This window comes from Lycorma delicatula, chromosome 8 (assembly GCF_047948215.1).
Source record: "Lycorma delicatula isolate Av1 chromosome 8, ASM4794821v1, whole genome shotgun sequence".
In the NCBI taxonomy this organism is placed as follows: Eukaryota; Metazoa; Arthropoda; class Insecta; order Hemiptera; family Fulgoridae; genus Lycorma; species Lycorma delicatula.
Window position 1 is genome coordinate 92,972,197 of NC_134462.1, and position 17,911 is coordinate 92,990,107.

General features: G+C 30.5%; 1 protein-coding gene across 4 annotated transcripts in view; it reads right to left on the reverse strand.

Annotated features, from left to right (window-relative positions):
* Window positions 1-15,315, reverse strand: part of Vinc (vinculin) — a 98,310-nt gene extending 82,995 nt beyond the window's left edge. For all 4 annotated transcript variants that reach the window (XM_075373669.1, XM_075373668.1, XM_075373667.1 and 1 more), the window contains exon 1: window positions 15,136-15,315. In XM_075373669.1, coding sequence (XP_075229784.1) covers window positions 15,136-15,192 — 57 coding nt within the window. In that variant the 5' untranslated portion in view covers window positions 15,193-15,315. The remainder of the gene's footprint in view (window positions 1-15,135) is intronic.
* Between the last annotated feature and the right edge of the window lie 2,596 nt (window positions 15,316-17,911).

Sequence of the window (17,911 nt, forward strand, 5' to 3'; positions counted from 1 at the left end):
ACTTCAACTCGTTCTTTAATACCACCATTCAAACGTTGCTCAAAAACGTACTCAATCATCAGTAAATGACATCACATGGTTTCCGCAGGACGGTGCTACAATCCAGTGCGAAAATACCATTTACCGCTTTACGAAACCTTTTTTTGGATATTGCATCATGTCCCGTAACGACGATATGATTTGATATACGGTATCACAGAATTTTTCGGTGTGATTTTTTAAATGTAAAAGTGATCTTTTTCACTGTTTTCACAACATTTACGGACTTACGGCTACGATTCGTTAAGATGTAGCGAATTAAAGATCAAGAAAAAGCGTAGTAATTAATGAATGTTCGCCATCTAAAAGGAAAAAAGTACTTTTTTATTAAAAAAAAACTTATTTAAATTGACCTCTTCCCAACCGCAACCGTTTTAAAAATGTTACTTTATTTAGATAAATTTTTATTAAAAAATATTTTTATTCTTTTTATTGCTTACTTCAATATTTTAAAGCATCAACTTTTTTTTTTTTTTGGTCTTCAGTCATTTGACTGGTTTGATGCAGCTCTCCAAGATTCCCTATCTAGTGCTAGTGTTTCATTTCCGTAAACCCTCTACATCCTACATCCCTAACAATTTGTTTTACATATTCCAAACGTGGCCTGCCTACACAATTTCTTCCTTCTACCTGTCCTTCCAATATTAAAGCGACTATTCCAGGATGCCTTAGTATGTGGCCTATAAGTCTGTCTCTTCTTTTAACTATATTTTTTCAAATGCTTCTTTCCTCATGAACTTTCCACACCTCATCATTTGTAACATTATACATAGTGGTCTTGATTTTTTTTACTATTTTCACATTTGAAGATACTATACTTTAGAATATTTTTTTTATTTTTTTTTTTTCAGTCATTTGACTAGTTTGATGGAGCTCTCCAAGATTTCCTATCTAGTGCAGGTCGTTTCATTTCGGTATACCCCCTACATCCTACATCCCTAACAATTTGTTTTACATATTCCAAACATTGCCTGCCTACACAATTTTTTTTCTTCTACCTGTCCGTCCAGTATTAAAGCGACTATTCCAGGATGCCCTAATATGTGGCCTATAAGTCTGTCTCTTCTTTTAGCTATATTTTTCGAAATGCTTCTTTCTTCATCTATTTGCCGCAATACCTCTTCATTTGTCACTTTATCCACCCATCTGATTTTTAACATTCTCATATAGCTCCACATTTCAAAAGCTTCTAATCTTTTCTTCTCAGGTACTCTGATCGTCCAAGTTTCACTTCCATATAATGCGACACTCCAAACATATACTTTCAAAAATCTTTTCCTGATATTTAAATTAATTTTTGATGTAAACAAATTATATTTCTTACTGAAGGCTCGTTTCGCTTGTGCTATTCGGCATTTTATATCGCTCCTGCTTCGTCCATCTTTAGTAATTTTACTTCCCAAATAACAAAATTCTTCTACCTCCATAATCTTTTCTCCTCCTATTTTCACATTCAGTGGTCCCTCTTTGTTATTTCTACTACATTTCATTACTTTTGTTTTCTTCTTGTTTATTTTCATGCGATGTTCTTGCGTAGGACTTCTATGCCGTTCTATGCCGTCCATTGTTTCTTCTAAATCCTTTTTACTCTCGGCTAGAATTACTATATCATCAGCAAATCGTAGCATCTTTATCTTTTCACCTTGTACTGTTACTCCGAATCTAAATTGTTCTTTAACATCATTAACTGCTAGATCCATGTAAAGATTAAAAAGTAACGGAGATAGGGAACATCCTTGTCAGACTCCCTTTCTTATTACGGCTTCTTTCTTATGTTCTTCAATTGTTACTGTTGCTGTTTGGTTCCTGTACATGTTAGCAATTGTTCTTCTATCTCTGTATTTGAACCCTAACTTTTTTAAAATACTGAACATTTTATTCCAGTCTACGTTATGGAATGCCTTATCTAGGTCTATAAACGTAAAGTATGTTGGTTTGTTTTTCTTTAATCTTCCTTCTACTATTAATCTAAGGCCTAAAATTGCTTCCCTTGTCCCTATACTTTTCCTGAAACCAAATTGGTCTTCTCCTAACACTTCTTCCATAGCATCAACTATTTGTATGAAAATTAAATATCTATATTAAAATTAATTAATATAATTTTTTTACTTGTTTCCTACATGTAATAAATATATTGTACTTGACGATATTTTATCTGGTTAATATTATTACATTTTAACCACAAACATTAAAAAAGTGTACTTCATATTAACTGTTACATAATATTTCAAGGTGTACAATATTCGGCTTTCAAATATGTATTATAAACAACGTTTTACCTTCAAGTCACCATAATTCGGTCAAATTTCATTGTGTACTCAAGCAAACAAAAAAAAAATTTTTAAGGCTTTTGACTCCGTGACAAAATTTTACTTAGAAACATCTAAATATGTTTCTAAAACATATTCAGGATTCATCCGTAAAATTCATAAAAAAATTCTATCTGTCAATTTTTATCACTCGGGATGAAAAAAAACATATTAATGATATTTATTTTAAGATTTTAAAAAAGTTTAAAATTCTTCGACACTAAATGTTTCAAGTAAAATATTAGTGTAAATAATCCATCTTTTATCTATCACACCCATAGCTCTTGTTTTATGAGGCACAACAACCGAGTCACTTCCTTAATTCCTAGTATTTAACATCACTTTTCTAAATATAACTAGCCCAGTATCTTTTTTATTCTTTGTAGCAGCCATATTTTATTTGTATCGTAGCAACTGTGCACAGTGAAAATTCCACACATCTTAATCGTCTAATACGCCGATTCAATGTTCTACAAAAGTATTTGCAAGGTTTCTTTTTTTTAGTTAGTTTTTAAACTTTTACATTATTATAATATATTTAGACCTTATTCGGCGTAAATGACTTATAGAAAAAATTCAATATGTTTAATTGTGAATTATCAATCTTACGTGCGAGATATTGTCGCTATGAGCAATTGTAGCGTAATCATATTTTATTTATTTCTAACAAGAATATATAATTTTAAACATCAGCAATAGTACAAAACTAAAAGGGCATTAGAATAAAGAAGGCCGGTATATATATATAATAATAAAAACAGAGAAGTTTTATTCTATATACAAAAAAAAATCTCATAATGATTAATCTCTACTAACCAATAAAAAATTATAATAACCAGTCAAATATAGTAACCCTGTGTAGGATAACATAACAGCTGCACAGCTGTTAATGTGGGCAGATTTATTAATGTCCTTAATAAAAATAATAAATTAAATAAAAATAAAACCACACGGTGTATTATTGTGGCCTTGACCTCATTACTATAAATGTTCATAAGTATATCAGCACCTTCAGTAGGTATTATAATATTATGTATGCGTGTGCATTTGTATGCGCGCGCGCGCACGTGTAGGCATGTAAATAACAGGATGTTTTTATAGAACGCATACTAATGAATAAAAGAAGATAAAATATAAGTAACTAGGCATCACCGTCGCGGCTTCGCCCGTTTTATATGGTTACTTGCGTTTAACGTAGCCGTCAATTTTTTTTTCAATTTCATATTTTTAAATCCAGGCGATAGGTGCAACCAGACGCTTCTCACATACAGTAATAGTGGCAGTGTCAGTTGCCGCCGCGCTGTACAAGTAGCACCCCTTAAAAAATCGAAATTCAAAAAACCCAAAAATGGTTTTAAGATTCATCGGAAGAGTATTTGCAAGCCCAAATGTACTGAATAACTCGTTTAGTATAGTCGGAAATGGGAAAATTTGCAATCATCGTTCAAAATATTTTCTACCTTTCTTCATTCCTTTAAAGGACGAATTTCAGAAAATTTCGAGATTGGTTTTCATTCACATTTGTTACCGACAAATTCAATAAATAGTAAACTTCATTGTTACTCAATTTTAACCCTTTAAACTCTTTAAAGGACCTTTTAAAATGATTTTCGGAAATCTTTTCTTAATGTCTACTTACACCGTAAGAAGAAAGTGTAATTTTCATAGTTTTTGCTGGACGTTGATTACGAATGTGTCACGATATGTTATTTTTTATATATATATATATATACACACACACACACATAGATAATGTCACAAACAAATATTTTAGCTAATTACAAATAAACCAAACAATTTTACTTATTTGATGATTATCTGAGATAGCCAAAATTAATCAGATTTTCAATTCTTGACAACATTTATAAACACTTTACAGAAAACAAAAAAGAATTTTTGAAACAGAAGTTAATGTCGTATTTATATGTTTGTTTCATAATAAACTTTTTTTATTATAATTCACTTCATAAGCAATGACTGATTAGCATCATAAAAGGTAGATTGCGGTTTTTCAATCACAAGTTTTTCTTCAGTGAAGGGTACGTATTTACATATCATTAAAAAAAGTCATTTGACTGACCTGTATTTAAACCTCAAGATGTACCAACTAGTACTGGTAACAAGAAATTTATGGTATTATTCCACACAAATGCTTGATTTCAGTGGTGCCAATATACATCTACGTGTCTCAATAAATACATAAGCTCTATGATTTCTGTCTGATTCTGATATAACTGTTTTTATAAAATTCTGCTTTTTTTGAATCTCCACTTATGTACCATCTTCACATTTTATCGTGGAAATTGTTTCTTATATGTGTTTTTTCTTTCTTTATAAGTTCTGTTAGCATGCTACCTGGCACGAGTCACAAATCATTCCAGAAAATTACAGAAGTGAATAACAAGCACTTCATGTCAAACTTACTAAAAAAAGTGAGGAATGAAGTGGTTCCTACTGTCTTGATTGGAACAAATATATAGTTGCATATTAGCATACCAAACCTACTTAAATGGACATGATAAATAATCGCAATAAACCGACTGTACAATGATCATCATACTTTCAGAGAAAACAAATATGACGATGTTCCTTGCATCTCAGAAGTTTTACACGCATCACAACTCTAAGAAATACAAAAAAGGATACGAAGAATAATCAGCTTAATAGTTAAAGTAAAGTAGTAAAAAAAAATTTTAGAAAAAGCTTTGGTAAAAAGTATTTTCAATTAAATCATATATGCTGCGATCTAGCGTATTTGATTTATACTTAAATAGAGCTGTGGTTTTCATGAAAGCATTAGTTTAAGTTTATGATTTATTCAAAGGTGACACATAACAGGAAAGATCCTTTCACAGGCTTTAGATTGCGCGTAAATCAAGAATTACTTCACCAATCTTAATTTTTCACATGCACAAATTCTGATATACTACTACAACATATATAACAAATTTCAATGTAATTGACCACGTAGTTTTGTAGATTTTCGAGCCACAAAACGTTTTACATAGGGATATATGTAAGTGTGTGTGTGTATATATAAAAGGAAACCTCAATTTAAGTGAATGGTATTTTCGTACTCCTCATGCGCAAAACATAAAAGAAAAGTCATTCTCACTCCCACCATGCAACCGAAGGTAATACCGTACTTTTCTTCGAAAAGTCGGTAAAAAACGCATTTACACAAAAAAAAAGCTAATTTCACTATAGTACTTGTTTCGAAAGAACCCAAAATGTGATCTGGTATGAAGGAAAGTGGTTGAGGTGCAAAAAATCAGTTTTGAAGTTTTAATCGTTTTAAACAAGATACTAACTTAATATGAAATGTAAAAAATACAAATGTTAGCTAAAACAATATTTTCAAAAATCATTACAGCAAAGCAACATCGTTGCACGAAAACCGGAAATCCGCCCTTCTAACACAGTTACAATAACAGAGCTTTGTTATCCTGGTGTTTCTATGTAAAATACTATTTCTCATTTATGATGCCTATGAATAAGATAAAAATAGATTACTATGACGAACATTATACCTCAAAAAAATTCTGACAACACAGTAGTAGGACTTTCCCGGAATTCCGGGAAAGCCGCATTCCGAGAAGGCTTCTATAATTGTGGGTTGTTTCTGATGCACGGGTTTACATAACTTAATTTAAAATATTTATCATTTTATTTGAATATAATATTTTTTTTCATTTATTTAATTTAATGATTATTAAATTAATAAATAATTTAACTAAAGCGCGCGCATACCGTATTTAATTCACGAGGGGGAAGCGGTACTAGCGGCAACGGTCAGCACTAACTAAACTAATGTAATTTCACAACTAACAAAGAATAAATTTTACTTGTGCGGTCGGCAGACTGGTGTAGTTACGAGACTTAACGCACCAGGTACCGAGTCAGAGTTGAGTACTAAACTTCACGGAGTAGACGTGCTGTCGCTTTGTTCTACGTTTTTGGAGTTTTGACTGGTTTTTCGTTGAATTTATTGATTTGGTGGGGCTGTCGATTAAAATTTTACTGGATACGATTATATACTTTTTGTAATTTTCGGACAACGGACTAACTTTTTATTAAGTGTTTTGTGAGATCGACTTTATGACCTAGTGCTATAAGGATCATAGCGGCTAGATTCCCTTCTCAGCAGGATCGGGCAAGAGTTATAATTAGTAAACAAGGACTTAGGAGATTTTTCTTCTTCTCTCCTATAAGGTGAGTCTAACTAATCTAAGTCCTCGTACCGGATATAAGGTACCCTGAATGAGTAAATCAGAGGGCTAAGGCTGATGTGGCTGGTTTGACGCCCAGCCTGCTTGTACCATACATGCCAGCTTCGTCAGAGAATTGGAGGTAGTGGATTCGTTTGCGGCGGAAGCGTCGAGTACCAAAGGCATAGAGACTAGGAGAAGAGGATACTAGTTTAGGGACGGGTGGATAGCCCCAGTCACGAGGGCCGGTACGCTTAGGTGTACCGGTTCCAATGAACGGCTGGGGACTCCATGGGAGGATAGGTGGGGATAAAATAAAGACTGCGTCCCGGTCACCGAGTGGGGTTCTGGGGACGAAAGTCGGGCCTGGTTCCCCGCCCCGGTGGTTAGAAGCAGGCATACGAAAAGATCGAGTCCCGGTATCCGTGGGGGGAAAGACATAGTCGGACCCAGTTACCCCTCCCTGGAGGGCCGACCTGGCATGCCGGACCTACTGTCCGTGGGGAGGCTCGTTAGAGTTCAAAGGATACTCCTCTGGATTGAGCTTTACTTTATTGTATGTCCGGCCCAGGGTAGTAGAGGGGGAAAAACGGTACCGAGTCAACCGGGCGATCGAGTTCGACAACCGGCCAGATCGATTTACTTTTTTACACTTTAAATAATATTATTAAACTATTTAATTCTACCGATCACCTGTGGCGTCACAACAATCAGATGACTACAGAAGCATTTTTTGAGGTGGGGGTGTGATATTGCAAAACATTTTTTTGCACATATTGTTATTTTGTAATTGTTAACAAATGTGCCTAAGATAAATATGACCTTAATTAGGCGAAATCTCTAGATACTGAGGGTGACCTTGCTCTACAACCTCGACCTTCTAAATTGAAAATTTAATGGCATCAATGCCTTATACACACGAACATTAACATCTGGAAAATTTCTATCTGGTTTTTTGTTTCCTTAGGTGTCAAAACGTCAAGATCGGATGAAAACCGCATATGCCCAAATTGAACTGATTACAATAATTTCCCTTCTAAAGCTACAGCGCTAGCGCTATCTAGACGAGAAAGTACGAGTAATATGCTAGTTTGTGATTAAAAAAAAAAGTTATAAAATACTGATCAATAACTTTAACGTCTAGCATTTAAAAATCTTTTTGGCGATTTATTAAAATTTTCTTTCTCATGATTAGACAGTCAAATCTATAAAGGCAAGTTCTGGAATGACTTCTATCCTCGACAATGTTTTATGTTTTCGGTTTCAAAAATAAAGTGGCTGATTGTTGCCCTCTGATGAGAACGTGCTTCCTATTTAAACAATTTTTTTTTTTAACGCAGCAATATTTGGGTGATGCTAGAATGCTATAACACATTCCTAACAAAGCCGATGATTCTGTTACAACTGGAATGTCTAAGGAAACAACATCGTGAATATTGAAAGGTATGAAACAAGGATAAAATGCCACTGAATGCAATCGTGTTTAATAAATAACTTCCCACAGATCATTGAGATTTAAATAATGTTAGATTCAACAGTTTTGCTATACAGCATCAGAAATTATTTTGTCATTAAAGACCGTACCAGTTCATTAAAAGAAAATTTTATGTTAACAGAAATATGTAGTTTACACATGTGTTAATTTAGACGACTAATTTAGACATAAGGGGTTAGGGCTAGCAACAGATTATTTTAAATACTGTATTTTTAAAGATGGATACTAGTAATACATTTATTAAAAAATTAACAAAAATTTTTTACATAGAGAAATCAGTAAGATAAATTAGATATTAAATGTTTATTTAATTTTAAAACATTATTTATTTTAAATGTGCGCCAGCGATTTAAAAAAAATTAATTGATAATGCTAGCAACAAAATGCAAAGTAAAACAGGAAGAAAACACAAACGACAACTATCTCTACAAAGTGCAATCACTTCAATCGATGCAGAATAAAGCCAGTATAAATAATATCATTTAATTTTATTTTGTTAGAATAATATAACCGGAGGCAAAGCCCAGTGACAAGGTATTCTGGTAATACAAAAGTTCATCGTCATTGGACTTTCAATTATACATGAAATTAAAAGTAATATGCATATATACAGATGTGGATCATCAGCTTTAGGAAGTTAAACAAACATTAATGTTAATTAATAAAAACAAGGATAAAGAATTACGATGAAATCATTAAATAGACAATTGGACTAATTGCAAAAACTAACAGTTTAACATATGCTTTCCTATAAAAGTAAATTTCTGTATATTTCTTAATAATTATTATTAAGTAATGAAAACCGTAAACTCCCATTAACAAAGATTAACTTGTAGACAATATAACGTAACATATAGGAAAAAGCAACAATATTACAGATTATACAAGTCAGATATAATGCTGGCACTCATTCAATGTAAATACAGATCTACAAGTAGCTTCTATAACCTATCTGTATTACAACAATATTTTAATACTTAATTTTATAAAATAAATTAAATCCCTTGATTACTTAATACGTAAACACTTATTCTAAAAAAAAAATAATCCTTTTTACTTTACGGGTTGTATATACAACCCGTTGTTTCATATTTGTAATATTTTACTCTTGTAAAAAGTTATTCTTATAAAGTTGATAAATGAAATAAAAATGTATATAATTCTCCAATTACAGAAAAAAAAATTATTTCATAGTAATATTCTGTGGAAAAAGTACAATGATATGACTGACAAAAATTTTTCACTAAACTGTCTTTCAATTTCAAATACTATTTTGTTGTAAATAAAATTAATATAGCAATCATGACATATTTGAGCGGAAGAAACACAAAAAAATTAAACAAAGTGTAATGTGAATAAATAAAAGAAGAGACAAACATGATCTCACAGGGGAAAAATCAATAAGACCATATAAGAGGGGTCTTACATTGAACAGGATTAAAATTTAGTTTTTAAATAGCCTACGATAAACCAAATAAATAAAATAAAACAATTTATGATCTAGTCTTTAATCTTTCTTTTGTTTTGAATCTCATGCCATCTTTTTAATTCATTTAACATTTTATCTTATTTATGATTTCTTTTTTAAATTTTGTTTAATTAAATTCTAAACTTTGATATTAACATAGCTAAAAGGCTATTGAACATTTTTATTTTAAGCTCTCCCTACAATAAACTTGCATTCAATACTTTCAATGCGATAATATTATTTAAATACAAAAGTCTATATATGCCAACCCAACGAGTCGGTCTAGCAGTGAACTCGTCATCTAAAATTATGCAGTTATGGTCTGTTTGGAGATTTGCTGAAAATTTTACGTTCACCTTGGTCATTGTAGCGTATCCCCTTATTTTATTAAAGGAATAATAACTACTGTAGTACTTAATAACTGTAGATACCATTCTTTGACCTATTATATTCGATTTTTCAGGTCAAAAACCATAAGAAATCACTAATTCTGCGCCTTAATTTAAAGTCCTAAAAATTTTAGTACGACCTCATCTTACTGAGGTAACTGAATCTCGAGCAAAATCGTTCACTAGCCGCAATTTACAAAAGAAGTATTTTAGACGTATGTTTATATGTTTTAAAATGATTTTATTTATAACTTAATTTTTTTAACTTTTTTTTAAAGATTTCATTTTAGGACAAAAAATTTTTCTATTATTTTCACGATTTGAGTAGATAATGAAAGTTGCGGGAGAACTTCGTGATACACTCTGTATGTGTGTATGTGTATGTATATGTATATATATATATATATGTGTGTGTATGTGTTGATGCAGCAGATAGGAAAATTGAATAAGTAAAAAGATAAAGATATTCCGGAACAGTACTAACTGAACACTAGGGGAGTAAAGAGATTAAGACAAGAATTGCAATGCCAAAGGAAGCCTTTTTTTTAGAAAGAAAAACCTACTCTGCAGTAACATGGATCTAAAACTGAGAAAGAAAGTGGTAAAATACTATACTCAGAGTACATGTTTGTGACAGTAGTGAAACATGTACACTGGGAAAAAGTCAAGATCGAGGCTTTTGAGATATGGGTCTGGAGGAGGATAAAGAAGATAAAATGGGTGGACAAAGTAAGTGATGGAGATGTATTTAGAAGAATAAATGAAGATAGAACAATACTGGTGACTATCAGAAGGAGAAACTGGATCGGACATACAAAAAGGCGGAAAAAGAATAATAAATATAGTCCTTGAAGGCTTCCTTGAACTGAAAAAAGAAGAGGAAGGAAAAGGGTGAGTTAATAAATGACATAAAAGGTAGTGAAGGTTGTGATGAGACGAAAATAAATGCACGGTACAGAAACAGATGAAGATAAGAGTGGTGCCAGGGACCTGCCAGCAGGTAGAACATCATATCATGATGATGACTGTGTTATTCTACATATATTATAAAATCAGTAAGATTTTCTTTGAATTATAATAGTCGAGATGTAGTATAGTTAAACCTATTTATAATTAATGAATTAAGAACCCATTACCAGATAATAAAATAATAAATCTTTAAAAGGTTTTGTTAACTCTTTTAATATTTGAATAATTTAATCATTTAAAGACAAAACAAAATAATGTTTACAAGTAAATATATTTGATGTAACCTACCTTTAATAAAATTTAAAATATTTTTTTTAATTTAAATCAACACAATTATAATTACACAAATATACGATTAATTTATATACAATTTAAATGTATTTGTCTATAAAAAAAAGTATAGATTTTCAAAAATAATTAAAAACTTCTAATTGTATTAATTTGTATCTAATTTTTTTTCTTTTATCTTATTTTCAGCTTTTCTACTTTTTCCGTTGTAATAATTTTATGGTGTGTCATTTTAAACTTTTCGAGGGTAGAGCAATGTATCCTTAAACACTCCTGCATCCGTATCAAAGATAAATAGAGAAAAACTTTATCTACGAAAAGCAAATTACAATAACTATTATTCTCACTGTAAAATACAAACACCTCAAAAACAAAAACATTAAAAATTAAGAAAAATAGATTATTTGCAATATTTAATGATATTATATTTCATAATATTTATTATGAAGAACAGCCAAACAAAACTGTGAATCCTGAACTAAATTGATTTAGTATCACTTTAAAATGTTCTGATGTAGTTTGGGAGATTTTGATGTTAGAAGAAACATGTAATTTCAGGTAATTCTCAGGAGAAACTTCATAATGCAGGTTATATACAATGGGGTAGCAGAGTTTAATAAGCATTTCAAATCATGTATAACAGATAAAAATAAGGAATTCTAAAAATGATATTGACATTTACTCCTTCTCACAAAGGAATATAACCAAGAAATTAAAAAATAAATGTGGATATTAACAGGAAACAAACATACAGAGACATGAATAGATTACAATATATATATTAAAGGAATAAAATTCAAGAGACTTGTTTAACAAAAGACAAAGGAAAAATAACTAAGGATTTTTAGTTTCTATAAATAACTGAACTTTTATCGTAGGGCAAAACCCACTTCTGCTGGCCATAAAAATGTGATTTCTAGAAAAATATAAAATAACAAAGATAAATTAAAATGCTAAATAATGTAACAAGCCCAATAAGTTTTCATTATTTAGTTGTAGGGGTACATTAATATTTGCAATTACCACAATTTAAACTAGTTATCGCTATTTGGATCAGGCTATAAACAGGAAGTGCAAACTGGCGAAAGAAGAGTGGATTAAAGAAAAGTGTTCACAAGTGGAAAGAGAAATGAACATTGGTAAAATAGACGGAGCATACAGGAAAGTTAAGGAAAATTTTGGGGTACATAAATTAAAATCCAATAATGTGTTAAACAAAGATGGTCACTGATTTATAATACGAAAGATAAAGTCGATAGATGGGTGGAATATATTGAAGAGTTATACAGAGGAAATGAATTAGAAAATGGTGTTATAGAGGAAGAAGAGGAAGTTGAGGAGGATGAAATGGGAGAAACAATACTGAGATCTGAATTTAAGAGAGCATTAAAAGATTTAAATGGCAGAAAGGCTCCTGGAATAGACGGAATACCTGTAGAATTACTGCACAGTGCAGGTGAAGAAGCGATTGATAGATTATACAAGCTGGTGTGTAATATTTATGAAAAAGGGGAAGTTCCATCAGACTTCAAAAAAAGTGTTATAGTCATGATACCAAAGAAAGCAGGGGCAGATAAATGTGAAGAATACAGAACAATTAGTTCAACTAGTCATGCATCAAAAATCTTAACTAGAATTCTATACAGAAGAATTAAGAGGAGAGTGGAAGAAGTGTTAGGAGAAGACCAATTTGGTTTTAGGAAAAGTACAGGGACAAGGGAAGCAATTTTAGGCCTTAGATTAATATTAGAAGGAAGATAAAGAAAAACAAACCAACATACTTTACGTTTATAGACCTAGAAAAGGCATTCGATAACGTAGACTGGAATAAAATGTTCAGCATTTTAAAAAAATTAGGGTTCAAATACAGAGATAGAAGAGCAATTGCTAACATGTACAGGAACCAAACAGCAACAGTAACAATTGAAGAACATAAGAAAGAAGCCGTAATAAGAAAGGGAGTCCGACAAGGATGTTCCCTGTCTCCGTTACTTTTTAATCTTTACATGGAACTAGCAGTTAATGATGTTAAAGAACAATTTAGATTCGAAGTAACAGTACAAGGTGAAAAGATAAAGATGCTACGATTTGCTGATGATATAGTAATTCTAGCTGAGAGTAAAAAGGATTTAGAAGAAACAATGAACGGCATAGATGAAGTCCTACGCAAGAACTATCGCTTGAAAATAAACAAGAACAAAACAAAAGTAATGAAATGTAGTAGAAATAACAAAAATGGACCACTGAATGTGAAAATAGGAGGAGAAAAGATTATGGAGGTAGAAGAATTTTGTTATTTGGGAGGTAGAATTACTAAAGATGGACGAAGCAGGAGCGATATAAAATGCCGAATAGCACAAGCGAAATGAGCCTTCAGTAAGAAATATAATTTGTTTACATCAAAAATTAATTTAAATGTCAGGAAAAGATTTTTGAAAGTATATGTTTGGAGTGTCGCTTTATATGGAAGTGAAACTTGGACGATCGAAGTATCTGAGAAGAAAAGATTAGAAGCTTTTGAAATGTGGTGCTATAGGAGAATGTTAAAAATCAGATGGGTGGATAAAGTGACAAATGAAGAGGTATTGCGGCAAATAGATGAAGAAAGAAGCATTTGGAAAAATATAATTAAAAGAAGAGACAGGCACATACTAAGGCATCCTGGAATAGTCGCTTTAATATTGGAAGGACAGGTAGAAGGAAAAAATTGTGTAGGCAGGCCACGTTTGGAATATGTAAAACAAATTGTTAGGGATGTAGGATGTAGAGGGTATACTGAAATGAAACTACTAGCACTAGATAGGGAATCTTGGAGAGCTGTATCAAACCAGTCAAATGACTGAAGACAAAAAAAAAAATTTGGATCAGCTGTTCCGAAGTAAAAGCAAATATTTATAAATATATTTATAAGCAAATATTTATTTATAAATATAATACAGGTTAAAAACATTTTATTTTAGTTTTTTACCCTACTAGCTCAATTTCCTTAATAATTTTGAATCTATCACCAACTGAAAACACTATCATTTTTTATAAATTATAATTGTAATAATGTAAAATTGAATAATTAAAACATGAATTTAGGCATTAAGTCACGATTTTTGCGTTTAAATTTAATCAATAATTTTTTTTTAATATTGTTTATTTTTACGTTTTCTTTTGCCCAAGAACATTAATTTTTCTCGGACGGAGAAAAAATAAAATCCTAAGAAATATAGAACCTGATTCAATAGATATCATTGGCAACCAAGTGATGAATAAAAATCGTTTATCAGCACATTAAAGTAACATAAACACTACAGGTAAACTGTAGCAGTGCCAAGAAACGTTTCAAGTTTATTTCCAGTTTTTTTTTATATTTACGGTCTAAAAATAACTACTGAGTCAACCGAAAATATTATGTTTTAAACGAATGTAGACTTTTTAACATACTTATTAGGGAACGCAGAGTTATGGTAAATTAATTTCACAATCAAATTATTAAAAATAACGGACATTGGACGTTTATGGAAAAATTGACCAAAAGAGGGGGGATGATGAGAGTTATATCCAGGAATTTGAACGTGTAAGGTAACGAGTATGTCCATATAAGGGTGTGTGAAAACTGACGTCATTTAACAGCAGCTGAGAAGCATGTTTCGACCTTGGGTCTTATGATATTGATACACAGAATTAAAAATGTATATTTAATGTATAAAATAAGAAACCATAATCCAAACAGTGGATATGGGCTTAACTTTAAAATTGTGTAAATAGAAACTAAAATCTCATTAACACATCAATAACGAACATTTTCTAACCTTCTTTACAAATGCTTTGAATAAATTTTATGAATTATTAAAGTACATCTACATGCTGAATAACTTTCTTACATAAAAATAATAGAGATATGAGCACTAACAAAATATAAGTAAATATTAGAAACAATGTAACGTAAGTACGAACGTAATATTAATGAAATAAATCATACCTGCTGAGCCACTGGTTCTAGAATACTTTCAATAGTTTTAGTATGGAAGACAGGCATTTTGACTAATGTTAATAAAAATTTAGACACACCACAAAATTAACAAAAAATGAAATGATTAAACAAGAACACAAACTAAAACAATGAGATAACCCGACTCAACTGTCGTGGTTGAAATTCACGTTCACGGAACATACAAACACTAAAAATAACTGACGTTATGAATCACGCGCATGCGCTCTTGAAGTTTTACACCGCGAACTTTAAACACCACTAAGAAAAGTGGTGGTAGACCTCGAAACTAACGATTTCTATAAGTAAATACACATAATATAAAGAAATACACAAGAACAAAAAAAATATACCTGTAAACTGTTTAAATGTTCAAAAACACCACCTTAAGATTACATTTGATTTAAAATTTACATTTATTTGATTTAATTTATTTACATTACGCCTGCCAAAATATTTGAGAAGTTAGCCTTAAAAAATAAAATTAATGATAATAATTCATCAGCTTTATTTTTAATCCATTAAATAAAGTATTTGAAATTAATATGAACACTCTCCACAGTATATTCGATTCATTTATTAGCATTTTAAACCACAGTTTATTTTTTGCACATTTATTGCAATTGCTCTTTTTTCAGTATGAATTAAACTCTCCACATCCTCCACCTTAACAGAATAATTTAAACTAGAAATAAAATAAACATTATATTTTCTAAAAATATACATATGCTTTTAAAAAATCTCTTTTTTTACTATAATGCAGTTCCTTCTGCATGATGATTTCACTGCGACCACACTGATTACTGGTTTAGTTATTAAACATGTTGAGACAAGCACCATTATCATCTGCAAAACTATAGAGGAAGGAACTGCATTATAATTCTAAAAAGATATTCTGTTAGCATCAAGTACTTGCATAACAAGTTGTTTTCAAACTAATTTTTTTATTATAAAAGGTTAAAACTATTATGTCATTCTGATCTTTATGTATAAAACTTGAGTTTGGAACTGAGTACTGAAATATAAATTACTTCTTACAAGTTTGAATTTGTAATATAAAATATTTTTAAAATTTGATTGCACATAACTAATATTAATGTTTATGCCTTACACATCAACAACATAAAAATCTTACAAAAATCCAAACTTGATACACTTTAGTGACTTGAAATGGATGATAAATTTAAATTGTATATACTATATGAATCCAACATTAATATCAAAGATTTTTCAATAACTGGTTGAAATGCTAATATTGCAGTTAATGATACCACAATGTTTGGAACTCCAAACAGCAGTTTCTAAATGTGTTTAAAATAGAGCAAAAGTTAGCTCAGATGGAAATAAAGAATTTTGAACTTTTACATAAAAAAGTGTTCTTAGACAATGTTTTTAAAAACTTTTCAAGTTAACTGTTACTAAAAGGAGTAACCATGATAAAAAAGCACACTAATAAATGTGTACTTTAATTTTTTTACTCTGTTCTTTCTTATCTGAATTTATTAAAATAGAAAATTTACATTAAAATTATTCATATTGAATAAAAAATAATCAGTTAATATGTGTAAATTAAAAATGGTTATTGGTAGGTAATCAGCTCTAAATTCTCAGTTGCAATCTTGACTAAAAAAAAAAACAGAATGTGAAACAATACTTTGAGAATTTCCCAATTTTATCAGTATTTAAATTAAAAAAATTGATCAGTGAATTTTATAACATTTATAATGTAATAAAATGGTTTCATAAATATTATTTGGACATCGTAAATATATGCAAAATATAAATTTGAATGCAAATAATAAAAGCAAACAAATAGACATAACAAGCTTGTATTAACTGCATTTATGAGTGCAGGCAGGATAAAAAAGGCATTGTTTCCAAACAGAAAGGAGTACATTAATTTTTGTTTTCTACCATCTGTCCTTGTCTTTCTTATAGTTTTGCTCCTCCATGTCAAGTGCTGAAGGCACTAGTCAAGAGCTGATTTTCATGAGAATAATAATGTTCTCTATACACTCAGAACCAGTGGTAAAGGTGACAATGTTTGAATATCAACAATATTTCTTGGATTGGCTTGGCATGCTGATGTGCAACAGTATAAATTTGCTAAGCAAGCGAGCAACATAAAATTGCTTCACTCCTTACTTTCCCTAGTAAGTTAGTTGTGGGATGCTTTTTTCTGAGAATGGCTATGCTGTTTTTGGAAGTAACTTGCAATTCACTCAGGTCACCTACATTTGATGTGGAAATGTAACCACCAGTGTATATATAGTAATTAACAATTAAATAAGACTGTAACTGACAAATAATAAGGAAGACAAATTTATAAATTAAAATTACTTATGTAAATTGTTACAAGTTGATATAATATACATTAATAAATATTTGATTAGTAATATACTCTAATGAAATCATGGAATACGCTTATTATTCTTTATTAATATAGTTTGTCTATAATCAACAGTAATACTCAACTGGGAAAATTTTATTAATTTAGCATATTTTTACAATTCGTTTGCATTAAAACTAGACACCTTAGATTGTCTGTATCAAAGGAACATTGTAGAATAAAAAAGAAATATTTTTCAATTAAAGCTACTATTTTTTTTCAAATATAGAATGAAGTCATGATTAACAAAGTAACACAAGTCATGCAGATAAATGTTATAAATCAGGAAAAAATAGATGTTTATACTGATAAAAGATGGGACTTTGAAAAGACAGGTGAAAAGTATATAAAACTGAGTGTAATAATTATGGTTTTTAT